This window comes from Stegostoma tigrinum, chromosome 3 (genome assembly GCF_030684315.1).
Source record: "Stegostoma tigrinum isolate sSteTig4 chromosome 3, sSteTig4.hap1, whole genome shotgun sequence".
Classification (NCBI taxonomy): domain Eukaryota; kingdom Metazoa; phylum Chordata; class Chondrichthyes; order Orectolobiformes; family Stegostomatidae; genus Stegostoma; species Stegostoma tigrinum.
The window spans coordinates 104,422,661-104,436,031 of NC_081356.1; the positions used below are offsets into that span (position 1 = coordinate 104,422,661).

The 13,371-nt window shown below is 44.0% G+C and overlaps 1 protein-coding gene across 2 annotated transcripts in view; it reads left to right on the forward strand.

The window, feature by feature from the left end:
* hexb (hexosaminidase B (beta polypeptide)) overlaps positions 1–13,371 on the forward strand; it is a 43,256-nt gene that overhangs the window by 11,730 nt on the left and 18,155 nt on the right. For both annotated transcript variants that reach the window (XM_048527308.2, XM_048527309.2), the window contains exons 5-7: positions 1,076–1,177; positions 3,189–3,318; positions 11,510–11,690. In XM_048527308.2, coding sequence (XP_048383265.2) covers positions 1,076–1,177; positions 3,189–3,318; positions 11,510–11,690 — 413 coding nt within the window. The remainder of the gene's footprint in view (positions 1–1,075; positions 1,178–3,188; positions 3,319–11,509; positions 11,691–13,371) is intronic.

The window sequence follows — 13,371 nt, forward strand, 5'->3', positions numbered from 1 at the left end:
CGCCTGTCAATTTCCTTTTTAAAGTGAGATAACTGAAGGATTTGCCTAGCTCTAGTTTCTGACCTAATTGAAGCTTTTCAGTGCTAACTTTAATTTTGTACAACCATCTGGTGTGGTTTACAAACATAGAACAGCACTGGACAGAAGAAATCACAAACTACCCTTCCTGCAATGCAAATAATCACTTGTTTACTGCATGAGCCCTCTTTTTTTTAATATTCTTAAAATCATGAGAAATAGGAGCAGGAGTAGGCCATTAGGCCCCTCAAGCCTGCCCTGCCTCAGGCCTCAACTCTTCTCTTATGCTGGCTCAACAAATCTTGCAGCTCCCTGATTATTTCAAAAATCTATTTGGTCATTAGGTACTTCCAGTAAAAGATTTCAAACATCCCTACTAAATCTCCAACACTTTAGGGGAAGTAGCCCTTTGTCCCCCAGTTTATCCATGTGTCTGAAATCCCACTTCACTGGAACTCTAAAGTAAGTGGAGACGTTGGAGGATATGATGTATAGCCATCATGGACACCAGAAAACAACTACGTTATAGTGGTTTAGAAGTCCTGTTTTCTGCCTGTATTTAATAAACCTGTATTGTGTTGTTCCAATCACTTCTCACACCCTGAATGTGAAAACATTTTACAGGCATGATGACTAAATGCTTCATAACTTTCTTAGTTATAAGAAATGTCTAAAGGTGTAGCATTAAAATCTTAGATTAAGCTACTTGTACTTTTCCACAGGGCTTGCAGTTCAAGCCAAAGAATTGGCACCAATGCAATAATTTGGAGAATAGCTCTTAAAAGAAAACAAGCAGCTATTAAAATTATAGTTTTACCTCTGTACTCAATGAAAGAAGATTGGATGTTGTTTTCTTTATAATGATGTTTAAGTGGTTCCATGACTAGTACGATGTTGGCCGTTTCTGTTTCTGCCATATCTTTGTTAAATGTGGCTTTTTTATATATAGCTTTCTGGGCTAATGTTAACATCTGATTAAAATAAAAAATGAAGTGGCTAAAGTTGACTTACAGGTTTTAGAAACTCTATCCAGTTCTAATGCTCTGGCTTATTTCAGGAGGCTATGTCATTCAATAAGTTTAATGTTTTCCATTGGCATATTGTGGATGACCCATCGTTCCCTTATCAAAGTGCCAGCTTCCCTGAGCTGAGTGCACAGGTCAGTAAAGGCATTTTTATCATGTTTTTTTTACCTCTATAGCTACAGCATTCTGATTACAAAGTAACTTATGCACCAGTTCAATGTATGTAATGTAGAAAAAATTACTTTACTTTTCCTACCTAATTGACTGACCTTTTATACTGACCAGTTTGTTGCTCAAGATGGCTGTCTACCAACCTAAACTCCAGCTCAGAATTGTGTATGCTTATGATTTCACCATTGATCCAACAGTATGGAAGTTTTGCACCTATAGGCTTCTTGGTAATTTTTTTTGTTATTACCATATGTGATGAATCAGTAAAGTGACCCTGATATTCCCTAGTGGAAAAAGATTTGTGACTGATTCTTCTATGTTATAGAAGTCTGCAGTTGCCAAAGCAAAATGGTGTGAAAATCAAAGTTCAAACATTAATCTGCACTTATTTTGCCTCTTTAACTACTTTATTCTGGATATTTTTAATTGCTATCCATGTTGATGAATTGTGTTGAAAAGCCACTGCTGTAGAAATGCTCAAAGCCACCTAATCTGTTTTACTTTATAAAACCATCCACCTTTGAGTTGCCATGGAGTGCTACATTGGCTGGTAAGTACTAAAGCCCAGTAACCTTTTAAGTGTACATAACAGCTCTCGAATTATAACCAGTTGAATACAGAAGACAATGAATATGCTGCTTCATTTAAGCCACCATAGTAGCTTGTATCTTGTGAGACTAATGAGGTGTAATTATTTGCATTCAGTTCAGGGGACCATCCTTTCTAGTTTTGTGACAAATGTGATACCTTGCACTTCTATTTGCAGAACTTTAATTTTGTATGTTTTTCATTTAATCCATTGTTCTGCAATTGGACAGATAGAATAGTGTGACTTTGCTTGGTTAGTAGGAATAGAACCTGCTGTGAGCTCAGTATATGGGATGGTGTGTGAAACTGATGAAAAACATAAGTTCTGGTTTGGCAAGATGAGGTCTGGCTATTTTGATGTGGTAGGTAATCATGAATGGGGGAAAAACAGTGGAGAAAATTTTTCTTGGTGTCAGAATCCATCAGCTCTTAACTTTTTTTGTAATAAAGGGGCAGAGGGGTTTTATGGAGACAGTCAGCAGTGTTGGGAAGAAGCTAGAGATTATTTCCGTCAAACCACTTTGCTATTTCACAACTGGATCTCTTTAGAGCAAAGCCTGATGGTACTTTATATGGTCCATCCAGATTTGCCAATAATGTTTAAACCAGTTGTGCATGCAATAATATGTTGAAAGTACCTGTCTTGATTTATTTGAACATGGAAAGCATCGCTCTACTCATTGGATACAGGATGCAATGCAGAGCAAGCACACAAAAAAAATTCTCATCCTCCATGTTGCAAATCTTAGTCGTATCCATCTTTCTAGCTTCCTATATGCTCCAGTCATATCCTGAAGCAAATATAAAGTTTCTAGTTTTGCATGTGATTCCCTTGGCTATTCTTTAGAATCTATAGCTTTGTCTTGCCTCTTATTCCTTTGATACTGTTTTATATTGAAATATCTGAATCCGGTTCATTTATCTGCAACGGTAACTACCAATAACCTCAACTTTTGTTTCTAAAACTTTTGTCTTTTCTCTGTAGTCTATTTCTCCACTTTTCTATGAAACAGAATCTGACTCTATGTCCATTTGTTTTGTAAATATTGTTCAGTAGGATATTTAATTTGCTAATTGCAATGTTTTGAAGGGGACTTTTTAAGAACAAAAGAAATAAGAGCAGGTTTCACCTCCCAGTGGAAACAACCTCCCTATTTCTCTTATCTATTCCTTCATAATTTTAAGTTTCTATATGTTTCTCTCCTCATTCTTTTAAATTCCAATGAATGTTGTCCTAGTCTATTCCTTTTTTTGCTTTGCCTTTTTTTTAAAGTCTGAATTAAATATATCAACTTCCTTTTTTAGTTGATATTCTTGTTCAGCTGGGATTTTTTTCTGACGTTTAGTACTGATCTGCTATTCCCCACTCCACTTCATATTTTGTAGGGTGCTTACCATCCAGTCACACACATTTATACATTGGCAGATGTAAAAATGGTTATCGAGTATGCTCGTGAGAGGGGGATTCGGGTCATCCCAGAGTTTGACACTCCCGGGCACACACAGTCTTGGAAAGGTGAGTGGAATATTACCTAAATAAGCAATTTGACCTTTGTTTTCTAACTTTATTTGTTGGCAAAGGCAAGGTATGAGCTTTTCTAAGCAATGCCACCAAGGATGTTGGTAAGTGTACTAGTTATTTGCAGTTCATCCTGATTTTTGGAACTTTAAATGTCACAGCCTGTTTGTACTGGAGATGCATTTGTAATCAATATTCAGAATCTGGACTTTTTCTCTACTTTTTGTAGAAGTTTAAACTTGCTTTTGTCTAAAATAAAACTTTGGTATTGGTTTATCAGAATATTTTTGTAATGGAAAGAAAATAATTTTAAATAAGTATTTACATTAAATAAAACCTATCCAAAGATCAAATTCTTCTAACCAGGAGTATGGGGTGCAACTGAGCTTAGCACCCTGCCACCTTCAGTGCTCAGTCAGTTTTCTTGACAGCTATTCTTACTTTGTGCTCTAATTCTAAAGCCAGGTCCAGAGAGGAAGAAGAGATTTTTAGTTGTCTGAGCATTGTCATAAGAATACTAAGTGTACTGTAATTCATTGCTGTCTTGGGAGTGATATGGGTGGAGGAAAAAAGGTGGACCTAAGGTTCTAGATAAGATCTCTTCAGTTTCTAAAATCAGGTCCCAAAGTTTTGAAGTCACTGTACAAACCTGTCCTCACTTTTTTCAACTAGTACTATCAGTTTATTAACTTTTTTTTTAAAAAGAGGAAGATTTAACTTGGAAGCACACTACTATGTTTAAAAACTGGATTGGTTAAGGTCAACGTAATGAAATGTGAAGTGACACAGTAAAATGTTGCCCTTTTCACTTTTTCCCCGAGGTGTCATAATTGACATTCACTTAATACTTGGTCAAGTGGCAAGGTTTTACTAGGGAATTGTAACCTGACAGAAGAAAGAAAGGGCTAGTTTGTAGTTTGACTAATAACATTTGAGGCAAACTGGCAGTGCCGTCTTCTACACGTAGCCATGCTAGCCTAACCTAAATGTTTATCTAATACCCTTGCTTGGAAACTTCTATAGGGACAGGAGTAGTTTATTCAGCCTCTTGACTGTGTTTTGACGTTTAACAAGATCATAGATTATCTCTAACTCCACATATCTGCCTCCAGCTCAAATCCCTTAACTTTTTTGCTTAAAAATGATCTATCGCAGACTTAAACTAACAATCGATTTACCATCAACTGCCATTTGTGGAAGAGAGTTTAAAACCTCTACCTCCCTTTGTTTTAGAAATGCTTCCTGACATCTCTCCTGAATGGTCTAGTCCTACTTTTTAAATTATGCCCCTTGTTCCAGAGTCACCAACTGAAGGCAATAGTTTATCTTTGTCTACCCAGGCTTTTTCCTGTTTTAATTTTGAAGACTTTGATCCGATCATCTCTTAAACTTGCAAATTTTAAAGAAAACAGGACTAACTTGTACAATCTCTCCTCGTAATTTACCTGGACTTTGGGTGATGAAGTTATTGTAATTGTAAAGCTACATTGTACTCCTTCCAAGGTCAGTTAATCCTCCAAAAAATGCAGTACCCAGATCTGCTTACAGTACTCTAAGTGGTGCTTAAACATGTTTTTATGTAATTGCAGCGTAACTTGTGCATCCCTGTACTCGGGTTCACCTGGATATAAAGGCCAGCATTCTGTTAGCTTTCTTGGTTTTTCTTTGCATCTGTTTGTGGAATTTTAAGATCTATGCACCCGAACCCCAAGTCTCTGGGCATTTAAAGTACATCAAACCATCCTTTTTCAGACCAAAATGGACAATTCTCACTTGCTTCTAATAAACTCCATTTGCCACTGTTTTGCTCACTTACCTAGTTTATCAATGTTGCTTTGTAACTTTGTGCTAGCATGTACTTTGTCTACAATGCTGCCTAATGTTGTATTAACAGCAAATTCGGATAAGTGACATTCTATGCCATTCTCTAAGTCAAATGTGAACAATTTGAGGTCCTAACATGAGTCCATATATGACACCACTGGTCACATTGTACATGTATCTAAATTGGTACATTAGAGATAGTAGGAACTGCAGATGCTGGAGAATCTGAGATAACAAGGTGTAGAGCTGGATGAACACCACAGGCCAAGCAGCATCAGAGCAGTGGGAAAGCTGACATTTCAGGCCTAGACCATTCTTCAGAAATGGGGAAGAGGAAGGAAATTCTGAAATAAATAGGGAGAGAGGGGGAGGCGGATAGTAGGTGGAGAGGAGACAGACCGGTCAAAGGGGCGGGGATAGAGCCAGTAAAGGTGTAGGTGGGAAGGTATGGAGGGGATAGGTCAGTTCTGGGAGGATGGGCAAGTCAAGGGGGCGGGATGAAGTTAGGTAGGAGATGGGGGTGGGACTTGAGGTGGGGATAGGTGGGAAGGAAGGACAGGTTAGGGAGGCGGGGACGAACTGGGCTGGTTTTGGGATGCAATGAGGGGAGATATTGAAGCTTGTGATGTCCACATTGATACTATTAGGCTGCAGGCTCCCAAACCGAAATGAGTTGCTGTTCCTGCAAGCTTTGTGTAGCATTGTTGTGGCACTGCCAGAGGCCCAGGATGGACATGTCGTCTGCAGAATGGGAAGGGGAGTTGAAATGGTTCACGACTGAGAGAGGTGCAACTGCAGGAAGTGCTACACCTGCCCCTACGCCGCCCCCCCCCCCCCCCCCCCCCACTCCATCCCAGGCCCCAAGAAGACTTTCCACATCAAGCAGATGTTTACCTCCACATCTGCTAATGTGGTATACTGCATCCACTGTTCCCATTGTGGCCTCCTCCACATCAGGGAAACCACGCAGAGGCTTGGGGAACGCTTTGCAGAACACCTACGCTTGGCTCACACTAATCAACTGCACCTCCGTCGTGAACCATTTCAACACCCCCCCCCCCCCCCCCCCCCCCAATTCCTCAGATGTGTCCATCCTGGGCCTCCTGCAATGCCACAGTGATGCTACCCAAAGGCTGCAGGAACAGCAACTCATTCGGTTTGGGAACCTGCAGCCTAATGGTATCAATGTGGACTTCACAAGCTTCAAAATCTCCCCTCCCCACCACGTCCCAAAACCAGCCCAGTTTGTCCCCGCCTCCCTAACCTGTCCTTCCACCTAGCCCCTCCTCTAACTTCAAGTCCCACCCCCATCTCCTTCCTACTAACCTTGTCCGTCCTCCCTGGACTGACCTAGGTCCTCCCTACCTCCCCACTACACTCACCTTTTTACTGCCTCTTTGACCAGTCTGTTTTATCTCCACCTATCATCTTCTCTATCCACCTTCTTTCCTCTCCGCCCCCTATTTATTTCAGAACCTCCTTCCCCTTACCCATTTCTGAAGAAGGGTCTAGGCCGAAAACGTCAGCTTTCCTGCTCCTAAGATGCTGCTTGGCCGACTGTGTTCATCCAGCTTTAAACCTTGTTATCTCAGATTCTCCAGCGTCTGCATTTCCTACTATCTTTGAAGCAATTTTAACTTCACAGTGAAGCCTCTTCTAAGGATGACCTCCCTGAAGAAGTTACCCTCCTCCTTCTTGAAAAATCTCGGTGTAACTCTCTCCCATTGCAACTCTCTCTCGTAATGTCTTCAGCCTTGAAACTGACCACTTCCTGAAGCAAACCAGGGACTACAGCCACATCATGTTTCTTAGTACCTGCCTATGGATCCAGATCATCCCCAATGGACTACAGTCCACAGTCCCAACTTAGCCACAACTGTGACAATATCTGCATTCAGAACATTGAGACCCTTCAGAAGCATTTCTCCCTGCAACTTCTGAAACACACTCGCAGCAATACACTGGCATCTCCAGGCACTACAGTCAAGCCCACCCCAGCTCAGAGCCTCCCTCTCCCAGACCTGCAAAGGACCTGTCCTGTTTTTATTCTTGGGATGCACAACCTGAATACTCAATTCTACTCCGCTTTAGTGGACACAAAAAAAATACATAGTGAACTTACTGGGGCCCACCACCCAAAATGGGCTTCCTCCACATCCCCTAACCTTACCCAGGACTTCCCCACAATATGCTCACTGCCATTGGCTGTGTGGCCACTGTCGGAGCAACTACGGATGATGTCACATCCTCTTGCTGGATACACCACTTCCAGGACAGCGAATGTCACTGCCTCCATTTCCGAGTCCAACACCATAGAAACTGAGGAAGCACCTACCGTCACTGCTGCCACCTCCTACCCTGCTCTGCCCACCACAGCCGACGCAACTCTGCCCACAGCCAATGTCGACATCGCTCTGTCCACCGCCTGTACAGCCAGCAGCTCCAGAGGAGACAGCAGCAGCCAGCCCTGCCGATTCTTCACCACATCCCCCACACCTCTTTCCCCCCCCCCCTCCTACTGAGGACGAACTGTCAGTCCTCTGTAAAGGGCTCACTTTTGACCCTGTCCACCCCCACATCAACAAATGCCGGTCACGCTTGGACATTGAGCAGTTCTTCTGGCACCTCGACCTGTGCGCTTACTACTTTAACTGGGAGCCTAGCTCTTCCCCCGACTGATCCTCTTCTCCAAGGCCACGCGAAGGCCTTCTGCCTTCCCTCGACCTCTTCATTTCCAACTGCTGTCGAGACATCAATCTCGTCAACCTCTCCACCCCTGTCACCCACTCCAACCTCACCCCCACAGAACGTGCAGTCCTCTGCTCCAATCCCAACCTTACCATAAAACATGTAGACAGGGGAGGCATAGTTGTAGTGTGGCGCACTTACCTCTACATCACCGAGGCTACACACCAATGCTCCGACACCTCCTATTGCCCCGTTGATCATGACCCCACCCCCAAACACCAAACCATCATCTCCCAAACCATCCACAACCTCATCACTTCAGATGACCTCCCACCCACAGCCTCCAACCTCATTGTTTCCCCAGTCCCACACTGCCTGCTTCTATCTCCTTCCCAAAATCCACAAAGTTGACTGCCCTGGTCGACCAGTTTGTCTCTGCCTGCTCCTGTCCCACCGAACTTATCTCCACCTACCTGAACTCCATTTACTTCCTGAGTCCAGGAACTCCCTACCTGCATCCATGACTCCTCCACCCGCTCCAGAACTTCCAATTCCCCTGTCCCCAGCACCTCATCTTTACCTTGGACATCCAGCCCCTATACACTTGCATTCCCCATACAGAGGGCCTAAAGGCCCTCCGCTTTTTCCTGTCCCGCAGCCCTGACCAGTGCGTGCGTGCCCCCCCCACCGACACCCTCAACTTGTCTTTCAATTCCACCCACTTCCCAAAGACAAAGGCAGTGGCCATGGGTACCCGCATGGGCCCAAGCTATGCCTGCCTCTTTGTAGGTCACGTGAAACAATCCCTCTTCTGTAACTACACTAGCCCTAAACCCCCACCTCTTCCTCCATTACATTGACTGTATCGGCGCCGCCTCGTGTTCCCACGAGGAGCTCGAACAGTTCATCCACTTCACCAACACCTTCCACCCCAACCTCACGTTCAACTGGACCATCTCTAATACCTCTTTCTCCAGCAACCACCTAGAAACCGATATCCGTTTCAAGCTCCTGGACTCCCACAGCTACCTCCTCCCACCCACTTTGCTGCAAAAATGCCATCTCCTATTCCCAATTCCTTTGCCTCCATCGCATCTCCTCCCAGGATGAGGCATTCCACTCCCATACATCTCAGATGTCCCCGTTTTTCAAGGACTGCAACTACCCCCCACCCCTGCACAGTAGTCGAGAACACCCTCAACCGTGTAAGGGGTTAGTAAGGGGAGGTCGTGCCTGACAAACCGTTAGAATTCTTTGAAGAGGTAACAAGTATGTTAGACCAGGGAAACCCGGTAGATGTTATCTATCTAGACTTCCAAAAGGCCTTTGATACGGTGCCTCACGGGAGGCTGCTGAGCAAGGTGAGGGCCCCTGGTGTTCGAGGTGAGCTACCGGCTTGCATTGAGGATTGGATGTCTGTCAGAAGGCAGAGTTGGGATAAAAGGCTCTTTTTCGGAATGGCAACCGGTGATGAGTGATGTCCTGCGGGGTTCAGTGTTGGGGTTGCAGCTGTTCACCTTGTATTAATGATCTGGATGAAGGGACCAGGGGTATTCTGGCGAAGTTTGTCGATGATACAAAGATAGGTGGACAGGCAGGTAGTACTGAGGAGGTGGGGAAGCTGCAGAAAGACTTAGACAGTTTAGGAGAGTGGCCCAGGAAATGACTACTGAAATTCAGTGTGAGGTTTTGCACGTTTGGAAAAAAGAATACAGGCATGGACTATTTTCTAAATGGTGAGAAAATTCATAAAACAGAAGTACAAAGGAATCAGGGAGTGTTGGTCCAGGATTCTCTAAAGGTTAACTTGCAGGTAGAGTCCATAATTAAGAAAGCGAATGTAATGTTGTTATCGCAAGAGATTTGGAATATAAAAGCAGCGAAGCGCTTCTGAGGCTTTATAAAGCTTTAGTTAGGCCTCATTTAGAATACTGTGTCCAATTTTGGGCCCCACACCTCAGGGAGGACATACTAGCCCTGGAATGTGCCCAGCTGAGAATCTCTCGGATGATCCCTGGAATGGTAGGTTTCACGTATGATGAACGGCTAAGGATCCTGGGATTGTACTCATTAGAGTTTAGAAGGTTGACAGGAGATTTAATAAAAACTTAAAAGATAATGCATGGCTTAGAAGGGGTGGACGCTAGGATGTTGTTTCCATTAGGCAGGGAGACTAGGACCCGTGGGTACAGCCTTAAAATTAGAGGGTGTAGATTTAAAACTGAAAGGAGACGACATTTCTTCAGCCGGAGAGTGGTGGGCTTGTGGAATTCATTGCCACGGAGTGCGGTGGAGGCTGGGACGTTGGATGCCTTCAAGGCAGAGATTGACAAATTCTTGATCTCAAGGAATCAAGGGCTACAGGGGGAGTGGAGTTGAAATGCCCATCAGCCATGATTTAAATGGTGGAGTGGACTTGATGGGCCAAATGGCCTTACTTCCACTCCTGTGTCTTACGGTCTCCCACATTTCCTGAAACTCATCCCTCACACCCTTCCGTATAAGTTTTTAAAAAAAAAACAGAATCCCCTCGTCTTCACGTACCATCCAACACATCATCCTCCGACACTTCCGCCAGCTGCAATCTGACCCCACCACCAAAGACCCTTTTCTCCCCCTCCCCACCCTTATCTGCCTTCCGGAGGGACCACTCTCTCCATGACTCCCTTGTCTGCTGCACGCTCCCCTCCAGCCCCACTGCACCTGGCACTTTTCCCTGCAACCGCAGGAAGTGCTACACCTGCCCCTACACCTCTCTTCCCCGCCCCTATCCCAGGCCCCAGGAAGACTTTCCACATCAAGCAGATGTTCACCTGCACATCTGCTGACGTAGTATACTGCATCTGCCGTTCCTGTTGTGGCCGCCTCCACATTGGAGAAACCACGCGGAGGGTTGGGGACCGCTTTGCAGAACACCTCCGCTTGGTTTGCACTTAACTTGACCTCCCCAGTTGTGAACCACTACCACTGCCTCTCCCATTCCGCAGATGACATGCCCATCCTGGGCCTCCTGCACCACCACGGTGATGCCACCTAAAGGTTGCAGGAACAGCAACTCATATATTCTGCTTGGGAACCCTGTAGACTAATGGTATCAATGCAGACTTCACAATGTTCAAATTTCTTTCTGCCCCCACCTGCTGACTGCAGCCCAAAACCAGCCCAGTTCGTACCTTCCTCCCTACCTCCCCATATACACTCACCTTTACTGGCTCCTTCCCCACCTCTGACTGGTCTGTCTCCTCTCCACCTATCTTCTTCTCACTCTGTCTTCTATCTGCCTCTCCCTCTCTCCCTATTTCAGAACCTCCTTCCCCTCCCCCATTTCTGAAGACTGGTATATGCCCGAAACGTCAGCTTTCCTGCTCCTCTGTTGCTTGGCCTGCAGTGTTCATCCAGCTCTACACCTTTGTTATCACTTGTACATTTGAGTGGCAGGTGACAAAATACATAACAATCGGTTTCTCAGCTGTATCAAATGATTTGCCCTCAGTTCTCTCAACTAAAGCCTGTGTTGAGCAACAGAACAAAAGTCTGCTGTCTTTTCGTGAATACCTTATTAAATTAGGGTAGTTTTGTTTTCCATTGGGGGGGGGAAATATAACTGCATAATTTTAAATGAACAATTGTGCTGATACTTCTGAATTAATGAAACATCATCTTCGCTTTTATCTAGGCATAAAAAACCTTCTTACTCCATGTTATAATGGTGAGAAGCTTTCTGGAACATTTGGACCCATAAATCCTTCTTTAAATACAACATATGAATTCTTGAATCAACTCTTTAAAGAGATCAGCATGGTGTTTCCAGATGCTTATGTCCATTTGGGAGGTGATGAAGTCAATTTTGCATGTTGGTATGTAAACTTGTTAATTATTTTCCCTGAAATTTGTGCCTTTGTATCCAGGCATTGCTGGTACATAGTTTAATAAATCCCTTTCAGAAATAAGGAAGGTAGTATCTCTTAATGAAGAACCAAAAGTGCACAGCAGCTTACTTTTCAATAGTGCTGTCCAGAAATTTGTTCCAAGTTCACGGTTAAAACAAGATTTAAGCTACCTGAAATCAACCTTGGCCTCTTCAAAGTGTTAAGTTAATATTTCTTTGTTAACTTGGAGGAAGTTCTCAGTAAAGTGACAATGCAGAATACATTTTTGCATCTGGAATTTATCTGCTAGAATAGCTTGGTGACTGTACTACAAAGGGTGTTACTGCAAAATTATGTGGTAATGAAGAAACCAGCAAATTTCCTGTGTCTTTACCAGCCAATTTGTTCCAGCAGTATCTGTCCACTAATATCTTAAGTGAGTCATAGCAAGATTTTACTTATGAAGCTGAATGAAACTTTGATTAGGCCACATTTGAAGTACTGTGTGCAGATCTGGCCACCACACTATAGGAAGGATGTGGAGGCTTTGGAAAGGGTGCAAAAGAGGTTTACCAGGATGTTGCCTAGATTGGAGTATAATAGCTACAAGGAGAGGTTTGACAAACTTTGGATTTTTCTGGTAGGTCTTCCCTTAGCCTCTGCTCTGATAGAACTGTCTAAAATTGAAGTATAATAGGGTGGATAGATGAAGTCTTTTTCCCCCAGAGTGGAAATGTCAAATACTAAGTGAGCATATGTTTAGGGTGAGGGGGGGGGGGGAGAGGAATCTTTTATATAGAGGGCGATAGGTGCCTGGAACTTGCTGCCAGGGGAGGTCGTAGAAATGGATACGATAGCAATGTTTTAAGAGCAATTAAACAGACATGTGAACAGGCTGGGAATATGGACCACGTTCAAGCAGATGGGATTACTTTAGAATGGCATTGTGGTTGGCACGGACAAGGGGTGAGGGGCCTGATCAATGATCTATGCAAGCCTGTTCCCCACAGTGAAGACTACCCCTCCTAAACAGGATGATTTTTCAACCCAATACCAAACACCCATGAGGTAATGTGGGCTAGCAGCAGGGAGAAACTGAAAAGCTGGAACTAAAACCACACCACACCGCAGTCAGCGCGCACAGGGCAAATTCAAATTCCTTGGCATCAGAACAAGTTTTGGGGGAGGAAGAACCAGTACAAACTAGGTGGTCTGCACCTGGGCAGGACTCGAACCAATGTCTTAGCAGGAGTGTTGGCCATTGCTGGTGGGAGGGTTCAAACTGATATGGTAGGGGGATGGGAACCAATGCAGGATCTCAGGGAAGTAAAATGGAGATGAACACAAGACAGGAAGGGTGAAAGTGGAAGGCAAGGAATGCAAAGACAAATCATAATTCTATAAGAGCGAGAAATCGGAGTCAGAAGGCTCTGTCTCAATTTGAGGAGCATTTGTAATAAGGTGGATGACTAACTGTGCAGACAGTTATTAATGGCTAGGTCGTAATTGGTATCATGGAGACCTGGCTCCAGGGTGACCAAGGATGGGAGCTCCATATCCAGGGTTATTCCATTTTCAGGGAAGATGGACTGAAAGGAAGGGTTGTGGGGTAGTGTTCCTAGTTAAAGAGGAGATTAAGACAATAGTAAGAAACAATGTGGAATCTGAA